At 40.4% G+C, this 24,401-nt stretch overlaps 1 protein-coding gene and 1 long non-coding RNA gene across 2 annotated transcripts in view; both read right to left on the bottom strand.

Annotated features, from left to right (window-relative positions):
- Positions 1–942: 942 nt before the first annotated feature.
- On the bottom strand, positions 943–3,885 carry LOC123962291. The gene is made up of 3 exons (XR_006822896.1): positions 3,343–3,885; positions 2,868–3,123; positions 943–992 (listed from the first exon to the last, which is right to left on the bottom strand). It is a non-coding gene; the product is annotated as an uncharacterized LOC123962291 (long non-coding RNA).
- A 9,937-nt stretch (positions 3,886–13,822) lies between these two features.
- Positions 13,823–24,401, bottom strand: part of LOC123967428 (tryptase-like) — a 36,277-nt gene continuing 25,698 nt past the window's right edge. Inside the window, exons 10-11 of the mRNA XM_046043523.1 lie at positions 13,932–14,099; positions 13,823–13,831 (exon numbers count right to left, since the gene is read on the bottom strand). Coding sequence (XP_045899479.1) covers positions 13,823–13,831; positions 13,932–14,099 — 177 coding nt within the window. The remainder of the gene's footprint in view (positions 13,832–13,931; positions 14,100–24,401) is intronic.

The following is a 24,401-nucleotide window of genomic DNA, read 5'->3' as shown; positions in this document are numbered from 1 at the left end:
GAAAAATACACAGTAGGTGACACAGAGCAGCTGAATTATGCTGATTCACACTGACAAATGGACCGAGACTGAGGAGTCCTGCTGTCTGCTCACAGATGAAACTGGTTAAACTGCCTCAGTGTTTCCTGGGAACAGATGACCTTGATTTGAAACCAGTAAACACTATCGACACCATGAAGGCCAAAGTAACGTTTTTACAATCTGTGCATCCATCACTCACAGAAGAAGTACTCAGATCCTTTACCTTGAGTTAAAGTATCAATACCACAATGTACAAATACTCCATTACAAGTCTATATTCAAAATCCTACTGAACTACTAAGCAAAAGCACAGAATTGTTATCAGTTAAATGTACTTTAATATCAAAACTAAAAGTGACTACGTCCACTGTGACTGATAATGTGCTTTTCATTTCTGATTGATTTACCCTCTGCAAGGGTCAGGTCATCACTCCTCAATCCAGGAATATTGTTCCAAAGTCACAATTTTAAAGCATGAAAGCATTTAAAGATGAAAAGCTATGTCAATAATCATTATAAACGTTTACCAGAGAAGGTAAAGGTCCAGTGTGTAATATTTCTGAGGATCTATTGACAGAAATGCAAGACAAGATCCATAACTATGTTTTCAGTGGGGTGTAAAGATCTTACATAATAAATCATTATGTTTTTATTACCTTAGAATGAGATTTATATCTAAGGGTCATCCCTTCCATGGACGGCGCCATGTTGTATTGTCATGTTTCTACAGTAGCTGAAAAAGGACAAACAGCGCTACAGAATCAGAAGGAGCTTTATTGCCAAGAAGTGTTTTACACATACGAGGAATTTGCTTTAGTGATAAGGTGCTACATGTAGACAATCATACAGTTGACATAAATAAATCAAGAAATGTATAAATATGGAATAAACAATTGGACTGCTGACCTGTCCAGGGTGTACCCCACCTTTCGTCCAATGTAAGCTGGGATTGGCTCCAGCCTCCTGCGACCCTGTCCGCAGGATAAGCGGTTGACGATGGATGGATGGATGGAATAAACAATGCAAGTTAATAAGAATAATAAAAACAACTATTTGCAGAGAAAGAACAACGTAGCAGATATTTACATGTGCATTATTCTGGGTTTGTGTTGTGCAGACGTGTTGCAACGGAAGAGAATATTGTGTACATAAATATATAAATTGACAAAGTAATTTATAAATTAAATTGTAAGTTAATAAGAATGATGAAAAGAGCAGATTTTGAGCATTGAACTGGTAATTTCCTGCATTGTGGAGACATTTTCTGCTCCAATTTACAGTGGAAATGTCTGTTTTTATATGAGGGAAAACTATATTGCACTATAATGCTTTCAAAAAGTGATCAAAATTGATTGATTGATTGAGCTGAGCTCCAAGGGATCCATTACCTGACTCACACGGCTGCTTGCTTGATGGGCTGGTTTAAAACAATGGTTTACGTGATCTCTTTATGGAGGTTAATATTGGGGGTTTTTCTCCAGTAACACATGACTTGTTACAAACTGGATCTGCCAGTTTACAAACATTCAGACACGTTCATCAGGGCTGCAAACATTTCATTTAGTTTGGAGGGAGATTCAGTATCTGTGAAGTTTGTGCATTTTCTGAGTCCGTGACTTTACCCTCTGCAGGGGTCGGGGTCATCGCTCCTCTACCCACAGGAATTTTATATAAAATGATTAGCAGCCATATTCACAATTTTAAAGCATGCATAGATTAAAAGCCAAAGTCAATAATCAAATATAAACCTTTAATAAGTATGGTTGACCAGCAAACTTGTGTGGTGGGAATTCTGTTGAAATGAACACCTTGAGGTGAGCGCTTCATCTGTCTAATTTAAAAAGTGTGAAAGGAGAATTACATTTATCAAATATTAATTATTTATTTCGGTCTTTAAATGATACATTAATAATTAAATTTTTAAAAAAGCTGCATTATTTTATTTGCCATCGTGTCAGTCAAACATGTTACGACCATACAATTCATCTGTTTAACTAAATGTGAAAGACATAAATGATCACAAAATTGAAACAAAATGTTAAAGAAAGGAAACAAATCAACTGTGAGATTGAATATTGGTAAATTAGTAGAATTTTAAAGCCATTTAAAATTACGTTTTAAAATGTTAATCATTTATTTATTCATTAACTGGTCAATTTAATGATTTATGAATAACTTGAAGATGGTCGACACCAACAAGTTTAAAGTTCTTGGTTGGTCCAAATCTTTGAGTACACCGGGCCTTGTGAAGTTTTAAATGACATATTTCTCTATTTTCTGCCATTTTAAAGACAAAATGAGTAATCAATTAATGGATAATATGTTTTTTACAAACCAGAGATTCAGTTAAGCAATACATCACATCAGCAACACTCAAATCAATGCTAAAAGTACAAAAACAAAACACATGACCCATCTTTTTGACATGTTTAGGAGACTAGACACATTCCCCATTGTTTTTAGTGTTGTTCCCCCTTCCAGATGTCCAGAGATTCCTTGACTACTGTGCTCACACTGTTCTTTACTCTAACTAACCGTTTAAGCGAAGCAATGAGAAAAGGGTTCCTCAGCCAAATCTGTAGAGCACCTGCTGCAATGTCTCGAATACTGCGTTCACACGTTGGGACCATCCCAAGACCGCATACGACGTACTTCTGGCCATTAGCAAAACATTTTTTAAAAAGCTTCTGCATAATTTCTCTCTTATGTCCTTTGATATAAAAGAAGGGCAGCGTGTCAATGTATGTGTGAGTTTTCTGTTCCATTCGTCTATATATGCACAATATAACACACGTTTGTATAGCTTTTTGTTGCAGTATATCGTATAAATAATAAGCTACGGTTACCTGTATAATACCGCTAGCAGTAGTGTTAGGAGATGTGTTCTTGTTGCAACAGTCCAGAGTGTCCAAACAGGCACCCTTAAACGGCTTGATCCTGCTCTTGTCCTCCTCTGCTTTTTCTTTAGGAATGAGAAATGTTAAATTTCTTTTCCCCAGTTCTTTGCCATAGTCATCCACTCATGAGTTATCATCATCCTGGAGTAATGGAAATATTTTGGGCTGCTCGATAGATCCTCACCTGCTGCACATGTCATCGTACCTGCACAAAACATTTTAATTAGAACAATGTCACCGTCAGCCCCGTCGTGGAGGTCTTTGAGGTTGTCTGCGGTGTTTTTTGTTGTTCATCTTGCTTGTCCTCAGGACCAAAAAGTTTTCTTTCGATCCCTACATAGCTAACAAAAGGTTTATACCATCTGAATAAATTATTAATGTGAGAGAAGATTTCAATGGTTCTATCCCATTCCCCCCACTTTACCACAAAGCCGGTGCTGAACCACGTCTCCCACTCTTTAGATGTGATGGGGTAGCCTTTTTGTTGCTCTGGGGTTCGCATCCTTGCCTTTTAAATGATAGAATCGTCCTGGCACGATCTAAAAAAGATGTAGGATTCCAGGTCGTAGACTTCAAGGTTTGTGTCTACACGGTAGAGCTCTCTAGGCACAGAGCCGCACCATTGTGTGGTATAGACTCCTTTTGAAGCACTCATATCTTTACAGACTTTGTTTCTGAAGTAATTCCAGTCTTTGGCTGAAAAACTAATGTGCGGTGTGCTTTCACGAAGAAAAATGTCATTAAGCTCTCTTGGATAAAGATGAACTGTTCCGTGCTCAAACAAAATCCCGACATTCTAAAATCTTCCATCGCCCATTCACACTGAGGTCCTGATGTACTGGTCTGTCTCCTGGCAACGCCTCCATGCTCTGGACGCTACGCTGACAGACACAGCAAACCTTCTTGCCGCAGCTCACATTGATGTGCCATCCTGGATGAGCTGCACTACCTGAGCCACTTGTGTGGGTTGTAGACTCCGTCTCATGCTACCACTAGAGTGAAAGCACCGCCAGCATTCAAAAGTGACCAGAACATCAGCCAGGAAGCACAGGAACTGAGAAGTGGTCTGTGGTCACCACCTGCAGAACCACTCCTTTATTGGGGGTGTCTTGCTAATTGCCTATAATTTCCACCTGTTGTCTATTCCATTTGCACAACAGCATGTGAAATTGATTGTCAATCAGTGTTGCTTCCTAAGTGGGCAGTTTGATTTCACAGGAGTGTGACTGACTTGGAGTTACATTGTGTTGTTTAAGTGTTCCCTTTATTTTTTTGAGCAGTGTATATACAGTAAGGAAATAAGATTAATTGGATTATATTCACAGGAAGTATAAAACATTTAACATTTGTCTTTAAAAGTAAAAATGAAACACTAACATGTTAGGGAAATTACTTGTTCTTTGATTTTGGGTTGTTGAATAAACACTAAATAAATTTGTTAACTTTATTGCTGCGTCACCACCAGTTCTGACATCTATTCTTCATAGATCTAGCCTCTTAATTTTGCTCTTAAAGTGCACCAGATTGATGCATTCAACTTCAAAATGTACGAACATTTTTTCCGGGGGGGTCTGAAGTCCACCTAACAAAATCTTGTGGTAAACATTGAAGACATATTTCTCTATTTTCTGAAATTTTAAAGACAAAACAATGGACCTGTTAATTGAGAAATTTATCAAATCAAAAGCACAAGCATTTATTATAATACTTAAACCAATTAAACATCCTATGAAAGGACAAAGAGGGAGAAGGGAACAGGTACAATACAGCAGCAGAGAAACCGAGAGGGGAGCGAGGTGAGCAGTTCCAGAGAAGACGAAGCCTGACTTGTTGCTGCTGATCTGTTTGTTGATCCAGGATTGATACTCGGACACTCAGGTGTAGACTGTTGGACCGTTGGGCACAGGGACATCCAAAACTCACCACTCCACCCTGGACCCAGATAGAACCAGTTTTACTCACCAACTGGCCGCCTGAATCCCCCCGAAGAGACCACACAAGTTATATCACCAGCAAACTGTGGTGGAAAGTAACTAAGTACAATGAGTTAAGTAGTGTACTAACTGTAAGGACAATTTAAAGGTACTGAGGACTTCTATACTATGGAGCCCCTAAGGGGACATGGGCAAGTTTTGTTTTTTTGGCCATGTCCCCTTCGGGGCTTCATACGACTCCACTAGAATTCAGAGGCAAATATTGTACATAATTAATAATAACAAATAATTAACAAATACATTTAGTTGTATGATTGTAGGTTTTGATAAACAGTATTGATCCCTTTGCGAAATTGACAAGCTACCCAGCAGATATACAGTATCTCACCAAAGTGAGTACAGCCCTCACATTTGTGTAATATGTGTAATATTTGATTATATCTTTTCATGTGACACTGAAGAAATGACACTTTGCTGTAATGTAAAGTAGTGAGTGTACAGCTTGTACATTTGCTGTCCCCTCAAAATAACACATCACACAGCCAGAGGGAAAATGGCTAGTTGGGGCCAATTTGGACATTTTCACTTAGGACTGTACTCACTTTTGTTGCCAGCGGTTTAGACATTAATGGCTGTGTGATGTTAATATTTTTGTACTATTGTACTCAAGTAAAATTTGGGAAGCAGGACAAGACAGTATTTCTACATTGTATTATTACTGCTTTTACTGAAGATCTAAATACAAATGAGTTAACACAGTACTCAGATCCTTTGGTTAGATACCACAGTGTAAAAAATACAAGTAGGTCTTGCATTGAAATGTTTCATTTCAATAAAAGTACATTAGTATCAGCAACAAAATGTACTTAACATGCAGATTTCAACTTAGCCTCAAAGTATCATGGGACTGGAACTAATGAGGATATGTATTCTGCATCCGTCCCACCCACTCCTTTCTCTGTCCTGCCTCCTGATCTCCTTCTTCTTCTCCATAGGGTTATAAGTGCGTCCCTCGTGCTTGGGTGCTACGACGGATTTCCATATCGTAGCTTCCCCACACCACTTTCAAATGTCAATTCAGCAACTGCAAGTCTCGTACATCTTTCTGTTTCGATCATCAATAAATCATTTAATCGTACCTGTTGATTGTGTAGTCCTTCCTAGTGAAATGTAAGTTCACTTATGTCACTTACGTCAATTTACGTAACTCGAGTAACTTCAATAAAAATATTTAATGTTGACTTTTTGTTTCACACGGGACATGAACCCCGGTCTCTGGTTCAAAGTCCGGGTTCTGACCCTCCATCCACCCCAACCACCTCCTTACTCAGTCTATTCTGTTAAATATCATACACCTACCTTTCTTGTCAAAAGTTGACGCTACAGGGTTTCCCCCACTGCGTTGAAATATGACACTGATGGGCCTTGACCATGCGTCCATATGTGATGAGTCGGGGATTGAGAACGGGTTCTTGATGGAGTGTTTTGCAGACAAATAAAAACAATAAAAACTAAATTAATTCATACAATCATTGACAATTAACATTACATGTAAAAATGACAAAATAAATTGTCACAATTATTTTGGATATCTCCCCATCCGGCAGTTCGTCCCGGCGTCAAACACGCTGCCGTCCACCGCCAGACACACAGGTCTGATGTAGCTGGTGAAAGTAACAGGTGAGGACAGCTGCAACAAGGCTATGTCGTTATTTTTCGTGGTGGTATTATAGTCCAGATGTCTGATGATATTGGACACTCTCCGGGACACCTTGTTCGGGTTTGAAAGGTTTCGGATGAGTCACATCCCAGGTGAGACCGGTTGTGCTGGTGCTGAGATACAGAAAAGACAACTTAATTAAATATTACTGTTGATGATTAAATACTGCTGTTACTGTTAATGATGATCAGTATGATTTACAATGCATTTCTTGGGTTTTAATTTTGACCCAAGTGTCATCCACATACCTGTACCTCGGTGCTGTTGAGGGCTTTTCCCTCCACTTCTTCCATGTACAGTACATGTTAGCCACAATAGGTGACACTGGTGTCACCTATTGTGACACCAGTGTCCAAGAAGTGCAAGCCTTCACAGAAGACATCAACTCTGTGAACAGTAAGTCCACACGAGAAGATGTCCACAACAACCATCTGGCCTTCTTGGACTGCGCTGTACCCATTGAAGAGGACAGGAGCCTGCAAATTGGAGTGTACAGGAAACCCCCACACACGGATCAATACTTACGTTTTGATTCCCACCACCCACTGGAGCACAAGCTAGGGGTCATCAGAACCTTGCGCCACAGAGTGGACAACATACCAACAAGTGCAAAGCCAGGGAGAAGGAACAGAACCACCTGAAGGGGGCACTGATAGCCTGTAGATACCCTAAATGGACCTTTGTGAAAACAGCCACAAAATCCAGGAAGAAGACCAACACTACAACACAACATTGTGATTCCATACATGTCTGGAGTATCAGAGAAACTCAGGAAGATTATCAAACAAACATAACATCCCTGTGTTTTTTAAACCCAAGAACACACTAAGACAGATGCTGGTACACCCCAAAGACCGCACACCCAAACACAAGAAAAGCAATCTAGTGTATGCGGTCCAATGCAGTGAGGAATGCACAGACCTGTATATTGGGGAGACTAAACAACCACTACACAAACGCATGGCTCAACACAGAAGGGCCAACTCCTCAGGTCAAGACTCTGCTGTCTACTTACATCTGAAGGACAGAGGACACTCGTTTGAGGACCACCAGGTGCACATTTTAGACAGAGAAGATTGATGGTTTGAAAGAGGTGTCAAGGAAGCATCTACACCAGGGTGGAGAAGCCATCATTGAACAGGGGAGGGGGTCTACGCCACCACTTATCCCCCACTTACAATGCTGTCCTTTCATCACTTCCCAGGAAACTGAACAAGCACTTCCTCTTGACCTCAGGTGAAGATGCCAATGATGGTTGTACAGACTTGGCCACAAGGCTGGACTGGTAATCTGGCATAACGGGCAAATGCCCGGTGGGCCGGCGCACCTTTGGGGCTGGTGTAACGTAAATTATTTATTTATATAACTGTTTTTAAAAGATGGGCCAAGGACCCAATCCCATTTGTTTATTGTCTTTACACTTGTTAAAGCACTTTGTAACTTGTTTTTGAAAAGTGCTCTACAAATAAGGATTATAATTATTATATTATCTCTTACTAGCCACCACCCCCTCTGCTCTCTGTTTTATGTGTTACCCCCCCAAAAAATAAAAATAAATTCTTCAGACTCCAAGAAATGTTAATTAACAAATAAAAATGCTTTGAAAAGGTTTATTTGCACAATAAGCCTGCAATGCAATGTAAATAGAGAAGAAACCTCTGCATTGTCCAAAAAAAGTAACCCAGGCTAAAAACAATAATAAGCTAAAGCTAATCCATTATTGCATTATATTCTATTATATTTTTCCCCTGCCACCTGAATTTTGTGCTTCCCTGGTGGAGAATCTGAGCCCTTAAAGCGGTGTCCGACCAATTTTGGTGGGCCGCAAGGGCCAAAAATGCCAGGGCCGATTTTTTTGTCTTATTCCAGCCCTGCTTGGCCACGGGTTCTAACGACCATGATGACTGTCGTTACCACAGCCAGGAGCACTAACGAACCAGCAGTATCGACGATCCTAGCTAACAATCCCAGAGGTTAAATAGCTGAGTTTCCCTACCAGTCAGTCAGAACTGAAGAAGTCTCTTGGATGAGGGACGAAACGTATACTAGTATCTTCAACTAAGTCCACTTGTCCTTGACCTCAACCTTTGTTGTATAACTATGACCTGGATAACTGAGAACCTTCACAGACACTTTAGAGCAGGTTAAGTTTTTGAAAATGAAATGTCAAATGCGGTTTCCATTTTCATTTCAATATGGTCCTAGAAAGTATGTGAAAGTGGAATTTGGATGATTGCATTTTCATTTTTACCTAAATAACACATACATATGTGAAAATTATGTGGGATTACATTTTAATTTTCAAATTTGCATGATAATTTGATATTAGTCACCTATACGCTTCCATACTGTTGTTTATCTGAAAACGAAATGGAGATTTAGAACGTAGAATTAACGTTTCAAGGAAAACTTGCTCAAATGTTAGGATTTATCCCCGGAGTGACGTTTAAAACTCATGAGGGATTTGTGACATTACCATATTTGGCGCCACATCCTGCCGATGTTAATGTAGGGATGTATAATATGTTTGTTTATACCAATATTGTTGATCATCAAACAGTGGGGGATAGTTACATCCCTCTTTTAAAAATAGAACATATAACAGGGCGAAACAACCATGTGCTCTACCTAAGGCAGTGGGGGACCCGGGCCTTGATGATGAGGCTAGCTGCAGACGGGAAGAAGCTGGTTTTGTTGCGAGAGGTTTTGGTCCTGATGGACCGCGGCCTCCTGCCAGAGGGGAGAGTCTGAAACAGTTTGTGTCTTTCCTGCTCGCCTCAGAGTCCTGGAGGCGTACAGGTCCTGAAGTGATGGAAGACTGCAGCCAATCACCTTCTCTGCAGAGCGAATGATATGTGGCAGCAGCGTACCAGATGGTGATGGAGGAGGTGAGGATGGACTCAATGATGGTGGTGTAGAAGTGCACCATTGATGTCTTTGGCAGGTTGAACTTCTTCAGCTGCCGCAGGAAGTACATCCTCTGCTGGGCCTTCTTAGTGAGGGAGGTGATGTTCAGCTCTGTGAGAAATACATTATAAGTTGCTCCATTTTAGAATTTCACTTTAACTAACTTGTGAGAAATTTGCATTGGTTTCTAGTTAAAGGCTGATTAATGATAAACATCTGATGCCACATACATTTGCATTTCCTTTCTTAGCTCAGGAAGAGTTTTTGAGTGTATGCTAATACTCTGCCATTTGTTTTCCTTCATCTACCATTGGTTGGCTGTTGTTTGCTTTGTACTTGTTGTACTGTAGTTAAGGAGAGGAAATGCTGAGTTTGAGAGAGTAACCGTGTGTTCTCTCTGTGGCCACGTTACATAAAGAAATGATTCAACACATCTATTTGACTCCGTATTCTTTGGGAAGGAATTATTTTCCCTGACAGCTCCCACATGAGGTCCTGGGAGATGATGGTGCCCAGGAAGCGGAAGGCGTCCACAGTGGTGACCGAGGAGTCACCCAGGATGATGGGGGAGGGTGGGGCAGGGCTCATTCTGAAGTCCATGACCATCTCTACTGTCTTCAGAGCGTTGAGCTTGAGACTGTTCTGGCTGCACCAGGTCACCAGATAGTCGATCTCCCACCTGTAGAGATGAGCCCAATGAGGGTGGTGTCATCTGCAAACTTCAGGAGCTTGACATACTGGTGACTGGAGGTGCAGCTGTTGGTGTACAGGGAGAAGAGCAGAGGGAAAAGAACGCAGCCTTAACGGGAACCGGTGCTGATGGTCCTGGAGTCAGAGACATGTATCAGCCATATGTTCACAATGTGGACAAATACGTTGCATACTACACCGTCCAAGCAGGTGGAGATTTACCAGGATACAGCAGGCTCGGTGCTCAGTACGGAGCAGGGTTAGGGGGTATTTTTAGGGGGATGTTTAGACTGGCATTCCCCTTACTCAAGAGAAGATTTACATTTACATACCTCATTTAAAGACAGAGGATAAAAACATAGCTATGGATGTTATTACTAACATCATGAACAGGCGTCAAGAGGGGTTGGGTATAATGGCCACGGCCCCCTGACCAATAAAACGCCCTCCTGGGAAAAGAAGGAGTTCCCAACCAAAGAGGCGTTGCTGAACAACAAATAAGAAGAGCTATACTAAGACTAGAAAAAATAAACAAGCAAGGAGAAGCATGTCGACAAACGTCACAAGACAAGAGACATTTTCTAAAGAGAATGGCATTGGTACATTGTTGGGGGAGTCTTCTTTCTAGGAGCCATACTCAATGCCACAGGATCTATAATTATACATAATTTTGGAGTCATTACTCCCGATTGATTACCTGTGGTGTCCATGATTGTGATGCAGCAAAAATGGCGCTGTCGTTCTGCACTAAGATAGCTCTGTCCGATGGGGATTCACCCAAAAATCGTTGTAAGCATTCACCCCGTTCCATGTTCTCTGCCAGATGTATACCAGTGTTGTGTTGTTCAAAGACCGTTTCATTCATTTGACCTAATCTTTTATGTGGCTCAGGAGGAACGGGTAGTCTCAGAGAGTAATTCGTTCATTTTCACGTATGCGTGAATAGTCTTGGGCTCTTATGTTCACTCGTTACACGGCAGCTGCATGGGCTCCATCAGCACAGGAAACAGAACTGATTAGTTCACGACTCTCAACTGTGGGTCTCTAGGTTTGAGTTGTGCATTTTTCACGTGACATCGCGGCTACTGTAGAGCAGCGCTCACATGGGTCCTCCTCGGAGTCTGTCTTCACTCAGTAGGCTGAGTTATTGCCAGCACCGGGGAATGAGAGGCAGGTCGGTTGTCAGGTAACATTAATTATATTAATTATAAAAAACAATAATAACAATTATATATCTATTTTGATAATTTTGTGACAACAAAGCATAACATTATTACAGCACAGTGATGTTGTGCTATAGTTTTAACACAGCTGCACTGTAATGTTAGTACTGCTAGTGTTTACAGCTAACAGCTGATCCGGGTCCGCCAGAGAATGCAACGTAACTTTTACTTTTTATTTATCAACATAGCCGGGCTGTTGTTTCACAGCTCTTGACTGGTGAACAATCTGCAGTGTTTGAGATTATTATTAAATTTGTTAAATTTTAATCAGAGTTTATTAACGTACTTCAATATATTCTCCGCAAATCTGATGCTAATATATAAATTTTACTCATGAATAGGGATGTTAGGCTACTGTATGAATGAGCACTTTAGAGATATAAAGATAGTTATTATAATTATATACATATATATGGCTGGTCTCGTAGTATACTCAGGAAAGATTGTGAAAATGGTTGGATTTAGCCGGAGTAGTCGATCGAATATTGACATCATATTTCTGTGGTTTTTACATGGTTTGAATTTGGTTGTGGCTCCATGGGGCTTTATAGAACCATGACAGAGAAAGATCAAGAGGTGAATTTGTGCATTATTCAATTAGAGCAAGCCAGGCAGCCTTTTGTGTTTGAGAACTGCACTGTTTTTAAAAAAATCACCCACTAGAGGGGCTGCAGCGCCACAATAACCAGCCTGGTTAAAATGAACGAAATGAAACAAAAACGATTAGTTCATCTTAATGACTGAGATTTGGTGACTCGAGTCTGTCAAAAGAGTGACCTTTCCCATCACTAATGTATACTAAGTCAAAAAACGATCCTGCTATATATACACAACTGACTGCTAAAGCCACTCAAATCCCCAAAGCCCCAAATACAAACCCACTTTTTACACCTATCTTATCTTCACCTTTTTTTGTTCAACCCCCACCATGACCCCAATTTTCCATATTATTATTCTCATGATCTGGTCATCTGCTGATTTTTCTCGTGACCTCTTCTGCCCTCATGTTTTCCTCTGTCCCTTACCTTATCGTTCCTGTCAGTCTTTGTTTGTCTAGTGTTGTGTATGGTAATGGGAGGGGTGCTCCAGCTGGTCTCCGGCAGCGTTCCACACATGAGGCTCATCCTTGCAATCAACCTCTGCAGTCAAGACCCGGCTCTACTTCCACGCCTTTTACACGCCTGTGTATTTATAATTGCAAACTTAATTTTTGATTGCAGTGCAGTAAATATGCTCTCAAAAAAAATTTTTTCTAGCATTAAAAAGACACAAAAATACTTTCAGAACTTGAGTCCAACCCAAGATTTTATTGTTATTTCCAGGAAGCATAACAGCAAAATGTCTCACAAAGTTTATAGTCTTACATAAGACCCTCATTTTTATCCTTTGACAGTTGTAATCCTTATATAGACATGTTCTGTAGGTAGAATCAAGAGGCTCCCATGTAATAAAAAAGAGATCTATGTGGAGAGTATGAAAGGAGTCTTACATAACACACATACAACATCAATACCAAACAAATACGATCACCTGTACAATGTCATCCAATTACACAGCCCTGAAATAAAGCCTACCTGTTGTATTGATATATTATTGTAAAATTGTGAAAATGTTTATAATTGTAAGTATAATTTGAATGTACTTCATGTATCCTCTCCTTAAAGATTTAATCACAGTTGCAAAAAACCTGAAGGCATTAATTACAGTTACAATTGCAATTTAATGCAGATTAATAAAAAAACATGTCTTCACCATCTCTCCTGCCACATCCCAACGTTCAAGTTCATGACCTTCTGATATTCACATTTAGAGCAAATGTTTAATAATAATATAGTTAATCAGTTTCAGGCCAAAATCTGTTATTGACTTTAATTTACTCTGATGAGAGTCTGGAGTAATTATCAACTTGTATGTTTAATTTTAACCATCTTAATAAATTCAACACATGAATATTACATTTTAACAGTCAAACTAATCTGTTGAAGTGTAATAAAATAATGAAATTGATCAATAAAAAATGTCATTGTCTTTAAATGATGAATTTATAATGTAATTTTACAATACAATTTTAAATTTAATTGCATTATTTAATTTCATGATGTTGAAGATGGTCCACACCAACAAGTTCAAAGTTTCCACTAAAGTGCAAATTCTGCAAATTAGTTTAAATGAGTTCACCTGTTTCCCGCAAAGTTAATCGAACACAATACAACACAATGATTAGTCATCAGTTACTTGATAAAATTACTATTGTGATAATTTATTTTAGTCATTTTACAAACCGTTGAGTACACTGGGCTATGGGAAGTTTTGTAATAGGACATATTTCTCTATTTTCTGCCATTAAAAAAAGATAAATCAATTAATAGAGAAAATAAAGAAATCAAAAGCATAATCAGACATCTTCTTGTAATAATTAATCAAAACCAATTAAACTTCCTATGTAAGGACAAAGAGGCAGAAGGGAACATGTGCGACGGACAGCAGCAGAGTAACCATGAGGGAGATCAGGTAAGAGGTTCCAGAGATGATGAAGCACGCTGAGGTCACTGTCAGTCCCAGGGGGCCGAAAGATGATGAAGCCCGGCTGGTTGGTGGGGATCTTGCTGTTGATCCAGGATTGATATTCAGACACTCTGGTGTAGATTCCTGGATTGTTGGGCTCAGCACAACCTTCTCCACTACTCACCACTCCGGCCTGGACCCACTTTGAGCCAGTTTTTTTCACCATCGGGCCGCCTGAATCCTTCTGCAGAGGTCAGACATGTCTGTTATATCACTAGCAAACTGTTGAGGAGAGTAACTAAGTACATTTAGTTAAGTAGTGTATTTACTGTAAGCTCAATTTAACATAGTGAGTTGAGGAAAATACTGTACTTCTTATAGCAATACATTTATGTACTTAATGAATTTGCAGATTCAGATATGAAATACAAGATATAATTAAAGCTGCAAGCAGCTTTGGACGGCCATCGCGCCGTGACTCGTGGTGGGGCTTGCAGTGGCCATGGTGCAATTGCCGAAGGTTGTTGATGTTGAAAAGTTAGTTAAACGTCATGTCCTGTGTCCCCTATGTGGCGCTAGAGAGCATCTGCTATTAACACATTATGTCCCAGTACGTGAAGTGCTCTGACTTTCACTGAAATGTGGCATATAGCACTTTTCATCATCAATGCTGACTTCCTGTTGGGCTTAAGGCAATCCTCCTAGAGGCTTTTATGTGTCTTGGCATGAAATGTCCACATGAATGAATGTCCCACAAATGTTTTGTGCATGTAGGTCAAACAGGGAACGGGGGCTGCTCCATTGAGGTGTCACTTCCTGTTGCCAATGGATGGCGTCATGAATGAGTGATTATTGACATGTACATGTGTTCAGTGGGGGACTCTTATCAAACATTTGAAATTTGGTACAGATCTGAGCATGTACTGTCAAGTTACAATAACTTCTTTCGTGGCGAAGCATCGAACTTTGACTCAATGCCACGGACACACTGTTAAGCGAAAACTCCCAAGCTGTTTTGAAGTGGTTGCGGCCAACCTGCCAGGAGCAGTAGATCACGACAGAACAGAATAGAATCGAATATTTACTGTCATTGAGAGAGACATGCTGTGGTAAGCGTGTTGGTTCATTTCCGTTTCCGGTGCTTGTGAGTTGGTAGCATGTTGTGTTGCTCTCACTAAATACCAGTTAAATTTGTTAGATTTGTCATTACAGCGGTCAACTGTCCGCTAAACACTTATTCTTACAGTAGTTTTGCCTAAGCACTCACAATTCTTTCCATCTTTTAGTGACTGTTGTTTAATCTCATAGTTGTTTTCAAAATTTTTGTTTGCCAACGCTGCAGTACTTTAGCTTAGCCGTTACAGACTTTAGCTTAGCAGCTAGCGATGGCTTCTCCTTCTCCCTCTCGCTCTCCTACTTTCTCCTGCTCGGTGTGTCTCTTAAACATCAGATCTCTCTCTTCTAAAGGTGTACTAGTAAATGAACTAATATCAGATTATGATATTGATTTATTTTGTCTTACTGAAACCTGGCTGGGTGATGGAGAATATGTGAGCCTAAATGAATCCACCCCTCCCAGTCATATTAATACTCACATTCCTCGAGGCACAGGCCGAGGAGGTGGAGTTGCAGCTATCTTCGACTCTAGCCTACTAATCAGCTCTAAACCTAAACTATCCTAAACTAAACCTAATAGGAAAATCTCGACCCCTCTGTTCTTTCTAACTTCTGGTCCATCTCTAAACTGTCTTTCTTATCTAAAGTCCTGGAGAAAGTAGTTTTTGCTGCCAGCTGCAAGCATTTTTAATTAATAATAATGTTTATGAAAAGTTCCAGTCCGGCTTCAAACCCCGTCACAGCACTGAAACGGAAGAGTTTTTAATGACTTGATTTTGACTGTTGACTCAGGAGTCTCTGCCGTCTTAGTGCTCTTAGACATTTGACACTGTTGACCACTCAATCCTCTTGTCACGGTTGGAAAATTGTGTGGGAATCAAAGGTACTGCACAGGTGGTTTCAATCCTATCCAACAGATAGGTGCTTCTCTGTCCACCTTGGTGATTATTCCTCTGAGACAGCCCCATTTAACCTGTGGTGTCCCTCAAGGTTCTGCCTTAGGCCCCATCTTATTTTCTTTGTATATGCTGCCTCTGGCCTCCATTTGTGAGAGGTATGGGGTCCCCCTTTCACTGTTTTGCAGACGCTGTTTAAATTTATTTGCCCCTGAATGTAAAAACAAAGGGCTCACTGCAGCCCCTGCTTGACTGTATGAAGGACATCAAAACATGGATGAACCTAAACTTTCTCAACCTAAACGGAGACAAGACAGAGATCATAGTGTTGGACATACTGAACTGCTTGATGTAGATTCTCTCAGCCTTTAACTTCAAACAACCGCTCAACTGTGAGGAGTCTTGGTGTTGTATTGGATAGTGTATTTAAATTTGATAAACAGATATCCGCCACAATTAGATTCTGCTTTTTCCAGTTGAGAACTATAGCCAGGGTAAAGGCCCATCTCACTCCTAAAGATATAGAGAGGGTGATTAATGCCTTTATAACTTCCCGCCTTGACTATTGCAACTCCTTATATGTGGGCTTAGACAAGTCATCGAATCAGCGCCTGCCGTTAGTCCAAAATGCTGCTGCCCGCCTCCTGACAGGAAAGATGAAGAGGGACCACATCACACCTGTGTTGCGCTCCCTCCACTGGCTTCCTGTTCATTACAGGATTGATTTTAAAATCTTACTTTTAACTTTGAAATTCCTTAATGGATTGGCTCCATTGTAGTTAACGTAGCTTCTTCACATTCATACTGCAGCTAGATTGCTGAGATCTGCCAGTCTCCTCCTCTTGGATGGACCCAGAAGCAGACTCAAAACCAGAGACGATCGAGCCTTTAGTGTAGCTGCCCCTAACCTGTAGAACAACCTGCCAGTCCAGATCAGTACCGCCCCAACTCTCGAACGTTTTAAATCACTTTTAAAAAAACATCTCTTTTCTTTGGCATTTCCTTCAAGTTAAGTCTGTTATTATTCCTGGAAATTTAATATCACTATATATCGTATACTGTATATTTTATATATATATATATATATAATGTTTTATTGCTGTACTTTTACTGTGTAAGTAGTGTCTTGTTGTATTTTAACCTGTGAAGCACCTTGGGTAAACTTTGGTTGTTTTAAGTGTGCTATATAAAATTGATATTGATACTAAATTATAACTCATTTGAAAACCTTGTTCTTAGTTTTTCACACCCAAGTTGGAAATCACTGCAACCAATTCTGTTTGCTATACAGAGCACCTCGTCCATACTCTGAATTCTTATCTGAATTTGCAGAGTTTTTGTCAACTTTAGTCCTTAAAACAGACAAAGTTATGATTGTACGGGATTTTAATATTCATGTGGATGTTGAGAGTGACAGCTTTAGTACTGCATTTATCTCTCTATTAGATTCAATTGTCTTCTCTCAGAGTGTTCATGAACCGACTCACTGTTTTAACCACACCCTCAACCTTGTTCTGGTATATGGCATTGAAATTGAACATTTAATAGTGTTCCCACAGAATCCCTCTTTATCTGAGCACTGTTTGATAACTTTTGAGTTTCTCTTGCTGAACTACACGCCATCAGGCAAAAATTTCTATACAAGATGTCTGTCTGATAGTGCTGTAGCTAAATTTAAGGATGTGATTCCATCAGCCCTAAATTCATTATCAGGTCACAAAGTAACGGAGGACTCCTATGCTAATTTCAGTCCCTCACCAAATCGATCATCTTGTTGATAGTGCTGCAGGCTCACTGCGAATGACAACTCTGTAGCCCCTCTAAAAAAGAAAATACTAAAACAAAGACGGTTAGCCCCATGGTATAATACTGAAACTCGCAAATTAAGACATTGAGAGGAATTGGCGTTCCACCAAACTGGAAAATTCTCGTTTAATTTGGCAAGATAGTCTTAAAACTTATAGGAAGGTCCTCCATAATGCCAGAGCACTCGTCATTAATAGAGGAAAATAGGAACAACCCCAGGTTTCTTTTCAGCACTGTAGCCAGCCTGACAGAGAGTCACAGCTCTATTGAGCCAAGTATTCCCGTAGCTCTCAGTAGTTACGACTTCATGAGCTTCTGTAATGATAAAATTCTAACTATTAGAAACAAAATTCACCAAGACCTGCCCTAAACTGACACTGACTTATCTCTAAACTCAGGAACCTTAGAAACAGCTGTACCAGATATATGTTTAGACTGCTTTGCTTCGCTCAGTCTTTGCCAACTAGCTTCAATGGTTTCTTCATCTAAACCATCAACCTGCCTCTTAGACCCCTTCCCGACTTTACTAGATATGATCAATCTATCTTTATCAACAGGCTATGAAACCACAGTACTTTAAAGCAGCTGTAATTAAACCTCTTCTGAAAAAGCCCAACCTTGATCAAGATGTTTTAGCAAACTATAGACCTATATCTAACCTTCCATTTCTCTCTAAGGTTCTGGAGAAAGCAGTTGCTAAACAGCTGTGTGACTTTCTACAGGGCAATAGTTTATTTGAGGATTTTCAGTCAGGATTTAGAGCTCATCATAGCACAGAGACAGCACTGGTGAAAATTACTAACAACCTCCTTATTGCATCAGACAAAGGACTTGTCTCTGTACTGGTTTTATTAGATCTTAGCGCTGCATTTGATAACATTGACCATCAGATCCTATTACAGAGACTGGACCACTTCATTGGCATTAAAGGAACCGCTCTAAACTGGTTTAAGTCCTCTTTATCAGATCGATTTCAGTTTGTACATGTTAACGATGAGTCCTCCATGCATGCCAAACTTAGTCATGGAGTTCCTCAAGGATCTGTCCTCGGACCAATCCTCTTCACTTTATATATGCTTCCTTTAGGCAATATTATCAGAAAACACTCCATAAACTTTCATTGCTATGCAGATGATACTCAGTTATATCTATCTACTCGATCAAGCCAGATGAAACTCATCAGTTAGCTAAACTTGTGTGCCTTCAGGATGTTAAAACCTGGGTGACCTGTAATTTTCTAATGTTAAACTCAGATAAAACTGAAGTTATTGTTCTGGGGCCTAAGCACCTCCGTGACGCATTATCTAAAGATATAGTTTCCCTTGATGGCATCGCCCTGGCCTCCAGCACCACTGTGTGGAATCTTGGAGTTATCTTTGATCAGGACATGTTGTTTAAGTCTCACATTAAGCAAATTTCAAGGACCGCCTTTTTCACCTACGTAATATTGCAAAAATCAGGAACATCCTGTGTCAAAATGATGCAGAAAAACTAGTCCATGCTTTGTTACTTCTAGGCGGGATTACTGCAATTCCTTATTATCAGGCTGCTCGAAAAAGTCCATTAAGACTCTTCAGCTGATCCAGAATTCTGCAGCACGTGTTCTGACAGGAACCAGGAAAAGAGATCATATTTCTCCTGTCTTAGCTTCTTTGCATTGGCAAAAATCCAGTAATAGAATTTAAAATCCTCCTTCTCACCTACAAAGCTCTTAATGGTCAGGCACCATCTTATCTTAAAGAGCTCATAGTACCTTACTACCCCACCAGAGCACTGCGCTCCCAGAACGCAGGGTTACTTGTGGTTCCTAGAGTCTCCAAAAGTAGAATGGGAGCCAGAGCGTTCAGCTATCAAGCTCCTCTCCTGTGGAACCAGGTTCCAGTTTGGCTTCAGGAGGCAGACACCATCTCCACATTTAAGAGGAAACTCAAGACTTTTCTCTTTGATAAAGCTTATAGTTAGGGCTGGCTCAGTTGAGTCCTGAACCATCCTTAGTTGTGCTGCTATAGGCCTAGACTGCCGGGGGACTTCCCCAATGGTGCCGCCGGGGGGGGCACGGCCACCCTAAGAAAATGGGTGGCTACCCCAGTGGCCCCCCCTGGCAAGGAGCATATGCATAAAATGCTATATACTGTATATACTGTGTAACACCTTGGTTTGAGTTAAAACGTGAATAGTGTTCTAAAATTAGGCTCTGTCACTTTAAGAAGGTAACCTCTGACCCTGAGGTGTGACAGACTGTGATGTTAGATGGCAATCACGTTTCTAAAATTGTGACTGGTTAAGGGGCGGGACTAACAGGCAGAGCAGAGCGGAGTACGCCGGTGTTGGACCGAATGTGTGTGTTTTCTGTGGAGGCAGCAACAAGCTGCAGAAGAAAGAAAAGTCTAATTTAATTAATGTACAGAGACAGTTTGCAGTTTGCACCTATGACCTTTTAATGTCTGCAGATAGCAACAGGTTAGCACCATCGCTAACAGCGAGCTAACGTGGTACGAACACTGGAGCCCCTGACAGCGCCGTGTGTGACCGGCTGTTAACGTTGGAAGGAGACCGTCCTGTGCTTGTTTTCATCTTCATTTTTCTGAAAGGATTGCAAAACGTGAGAACAGCGGGAGTCATCCGGACTATGCTGTGAAACTGGGCTCAACGTTACATGGAAGGGTAAACATCGCAACAGGCGCTCCATTGAGCAGCACAACAAACACTGTGGGGCTAAGACGAGTTGGCAGGCTGTCTGAAAAACTTCAGAGTTATCCAGAAGTTTGCCCAGCGGAAAAAGTTTGCTGCCTTTCTCCTCACGTGAGGCCTTAGCTCTGGTGAGTGAAAGCATCTTTTATCATTCTGACTCTGCTGCTGGTCCCTGCATGGGCAAATTGTTGTGCTGGATCGGTTGAGACTAGGCTACGGATTATGGTTGTTGTCATGTTGTTGTCATACAGCCACTTTCATGCTGGCTTATTATTTCGAATTATTAGGCCAGTTTGCTGCTTGCTGCGCTGTATGAAAGGTATGGAGCTGGGAATGGGATATTTATTGGCGGACATTCTTTACGTTTTGATTGCAGGATCTCTGTGGAAAGCGGCTATAGAAAGGCTCTGGACCCTAAAACCTTGTCGCTTTGTTGTTGACCTCAATGGTGTTGAGCTCACTGCTCTTTGCTTATGGCCCTGTAAGCTCATCTGAGCTTGGTTGTGTCTGCTTAAATATTGCATTCTTAATCTAGGCGTGTGACAGTGGAACTGTAACTTGTGTCAATGTACTCTCTCTCTCTTTCTGGCTCTCTCTCATGTTAGATGTTTTCTGGAGCCATGCTGTTTGTTGACATGTTAAAAAACATAGTAGCAAGAGAGAATTGTAGTTTTACTGGTATTTATGTTTTGAAATGGTTGGTGCTCCACCATTTTTACATAAATATGACACTGGTCAAATCGGTTGTTAAAAAAATAACTATCCTAGTTGTTTGTAACAAGAACACCAAACTTAGTTTGTAAACAAATAATTACACAACTCTATACAGACACATATCGTATATTTCAATTTATGTATTTATGTTCCATTTTGTCTGTAACCTTGAGTAGGCTTGTTCCCAGTAAATGTTTTGTTCCTCCCCATCAATGCACTCAAATAAAAGGTGCATTTGTCTTTTTAAGGAAAAGGTCAACTTGCCTATTTAAAGAACAATTAATTGCCTAACACATTCAGATAACATATCAAACAGGATTTTTATGGAATGTTAACTGAACTGGTATTAGTCTACGGACATTAGACAATTTTAACTGTAAAATAAGAAACCAAACTATATCAGTCTGTGATTCCTTAACTTATATTTTTATGTAGTATTCAACTAGTCTATATACTGCTTAATAGAATTCCTGAAATTCAGTTATGGCTTTTGGTTTAGTGTGCCACCCCAGGATTTTCAGTGGCCCCATCTGGCCAACCCTGGGAAAATTTTCTGGGGGCGCCCCCTGGAACTTCATCCCGTTAATGCATGTTACTAACTCGACTTCTCCCCTTTCTGATAGTCTTGTGCTTTCTTGTCCCTCTCCTCTCTCCTCCTATCACTTCCTGCAGGTGTTTCTGGCTCTGGAGCTGTGGAGTCTGGATCTGTGGTTGCGAGTCACCTGCTGCCCCCGTGTTCCTGCTCGACACCCTCTGCTACAACAACTATTATTACTATTCCTATTGACTTTTACTGTCTATAACTCGTATAAACGTATGACACGTAAATTTCAATGGGACTTGAGTTTTTCATCATATTAGGCCACCAAAAATGCACTTCCACAGTCCACAGAATAAAGAAGAAAAATAATTCATTCAGTTTTAATAGAGTCCCCGCATGTTTCATAATCAAGCCCTAATTAACAAATACATTTAGATGTATTATTATTGGTCAGGGACGTCACTAGGATTGATAGACGAGGGGCTTTGCCAGGGACAGAGGGAGAGTAAAAAATGGCCCTGGACTTTGATCCAGACCATCCCACCAGAACGGTCAACCATATACTCCACCACCACTCCTCCACACTTAAATTGTCATGACTGAACTCTCACATCACATGAAGCCTAAAAAGACTAAAATATCCACAATCCTCACTGAGACAGAGAACTGTCTAACTGCTGCTCAGGGTCAGCTGGTAGGCTTTAAGTCATTGGAGTACACATAAAAAACTGGTTGAACACCTCTCCAAAAATAAAATGTAACCTTAGAGAGCAGCACCGATCATCAACCTGGATAAAAATAAAATATATAAATTAACTAATAAAGGCACAATTTTTGAAAAACTACAAAAACACACCAGCAGTGCCACTATTTCAAATCAAGTGAATGAATGGCAACACAACAAAACAGACATTAAATAAAATGTCCTAATTAACATATGTAAATGTCTAAAACATTTATGTAGAATGACGAGACAAAAACAATCAGTGCTAAAAATGCTATCTCTGGCTTCGCTGTCCTCTTTGTCTATTCTTTCACCAATGAACAGGGCTGTGGCATCTTCCTCTTCCCAGTCTTAGCGTCTGTGGCCCTGGTACTAGGACTACAGAACGAGTTACTTTACTTGCATTTCCGTGGTCATAACCGTGGTCATACACTGGACTTGGTTTTTACCTTGGGTGTCAGCATTTGACATGACCATATCTGACCACAGATGTATTGTTTTTAGCTGCGATTCGCCTGTTACTCATGCCGCCTCACGAAGCTCCGTGTGTTCTCGCATCTTTAAGGAACAAAGTGTTTTAAAGTTTTGCGCATTCTCTGTGAATTGTTTTTATCTTATTTTACCAATAAGGTGGTGTCAATCAGAGCCTCTATTACCCCCACTGCCTCTTACTCAGAGGTTCCTCACCAGCAAGAAGAGAGTTTTAACCAGTTTTATCCCATCGACTTGTCTGAGCTTTTAAAAACAGTATCACAAATGAGAGTGTCCTCCAGCCCACTTGATGTAATACCTACAAAGTTTTTACTGAAAGTAATGGATTCTGTTGGGCCCCATTTGATCTCTGTTTTCAACAGCTCCCTATCTACTGGTTGTGTCCCTGATTATTTTAAAACGGCTTGCGTGAACCCACTTTTAAAGAAACCTGGTTTAGATCCCTCCCTCCCACATAATTTTAATTACCAATTATCAATTTCAAAACTGCCTTTTATTGCAAAGATTCTAGAAAGAATTGTGTCCAAACAGCTGCTCACTGTACTGGAAAATAACAAATTATTTGAAAAGTTTCAATCCGGTTTCAGGAAGTACCACAGCACTGAGACTGCCATGCTTAAAGTCACCAATGACCTTTTAATGTCTGCTGATGAAGGTATGTGCTCAGTCCTGGTACTCCTGGACCTTAGCGCTGCTTTTGACACCATTGATCACAACATCATGTTAGACAGACTGAGGCACTGGGTGGGGATCTCTGGTACTGCCCTAGAATGGTTTTCATCCTTCCTGTCAAACAGGAAGTTTTGCGTGTCTGTAAACAACTATGTCTCTTCTTTCTGTCCAGTTAAATATGGTGTGCCTCAGGGGTCGGTCTTGGGACCCATTTTGTTTTCCTTGTATCTGCTTCCCCTTATATATTTTCCATAAACATGGCATTTCTTTTAATTTTTAAGCTGATGACACACAAATATACTTGCCCGTCAGTTCCACAGACCCTGGAATGCTGAGTTCACTTAACAACTGCCTTTGTGAAGTTAAAAAATGGATGTCAAATAATTTCCTCCAGCTGAACTAAGACAAAACAGAAATCCTGGTCATTGGGTCCCAGCAGATGGCAAATCAAATACTGCCATCTGCTGGTTCCCTAGTAAATCACATTAAGCCTGTGGCAAAGAACCTTGGTGTTTGGTTTGATAGTAATTCAAATTTCGAGCAGCACACCACAAAGGTTCTTCAATCATGTTTTTATCAACTTAGAAATATAGCAAAAATTCAATCTATGTTAACTTTTAAGGACACCGAGACCATTTTACACGCCTTCATCTCATCACGCCTGGATTATTGCAACAGCCTTTTCACCTGTTTAACCCAAAAATCTATTGATCGACTCCAGACTGTCCAGAACTCAGCTGCCACGCTTTTAACCAGAACAAAGAAATATGACCACATTACTCCTATTTTAGCTTCATTACACTGGCTCCCAGTATGTTTTAGAATTGACTTTAAAATTCTATTGATCACTTT

The sequence above is a fragment of the Micropterus dolomieu genome, linkage group LG02, assembly GCF_021292245.1.
Source record: "Micropterus dolomieu isolate WLL.071019.BEF.003 ecotype Adirondacks linkage group LG02, ASM2129224v1, whole genome shotgun sequence".
NCBI classification, from domain to species: domain Eukaryota; kingdom Metazoa; phylum Chordata; class Actinopteri; order Centrarchiformes; family Centrarchidae; genus Micropterus; species Micropterus dolomieu.
This window is presented reverse-complemented; position numbering and strand designations above follow the sequence as displayed.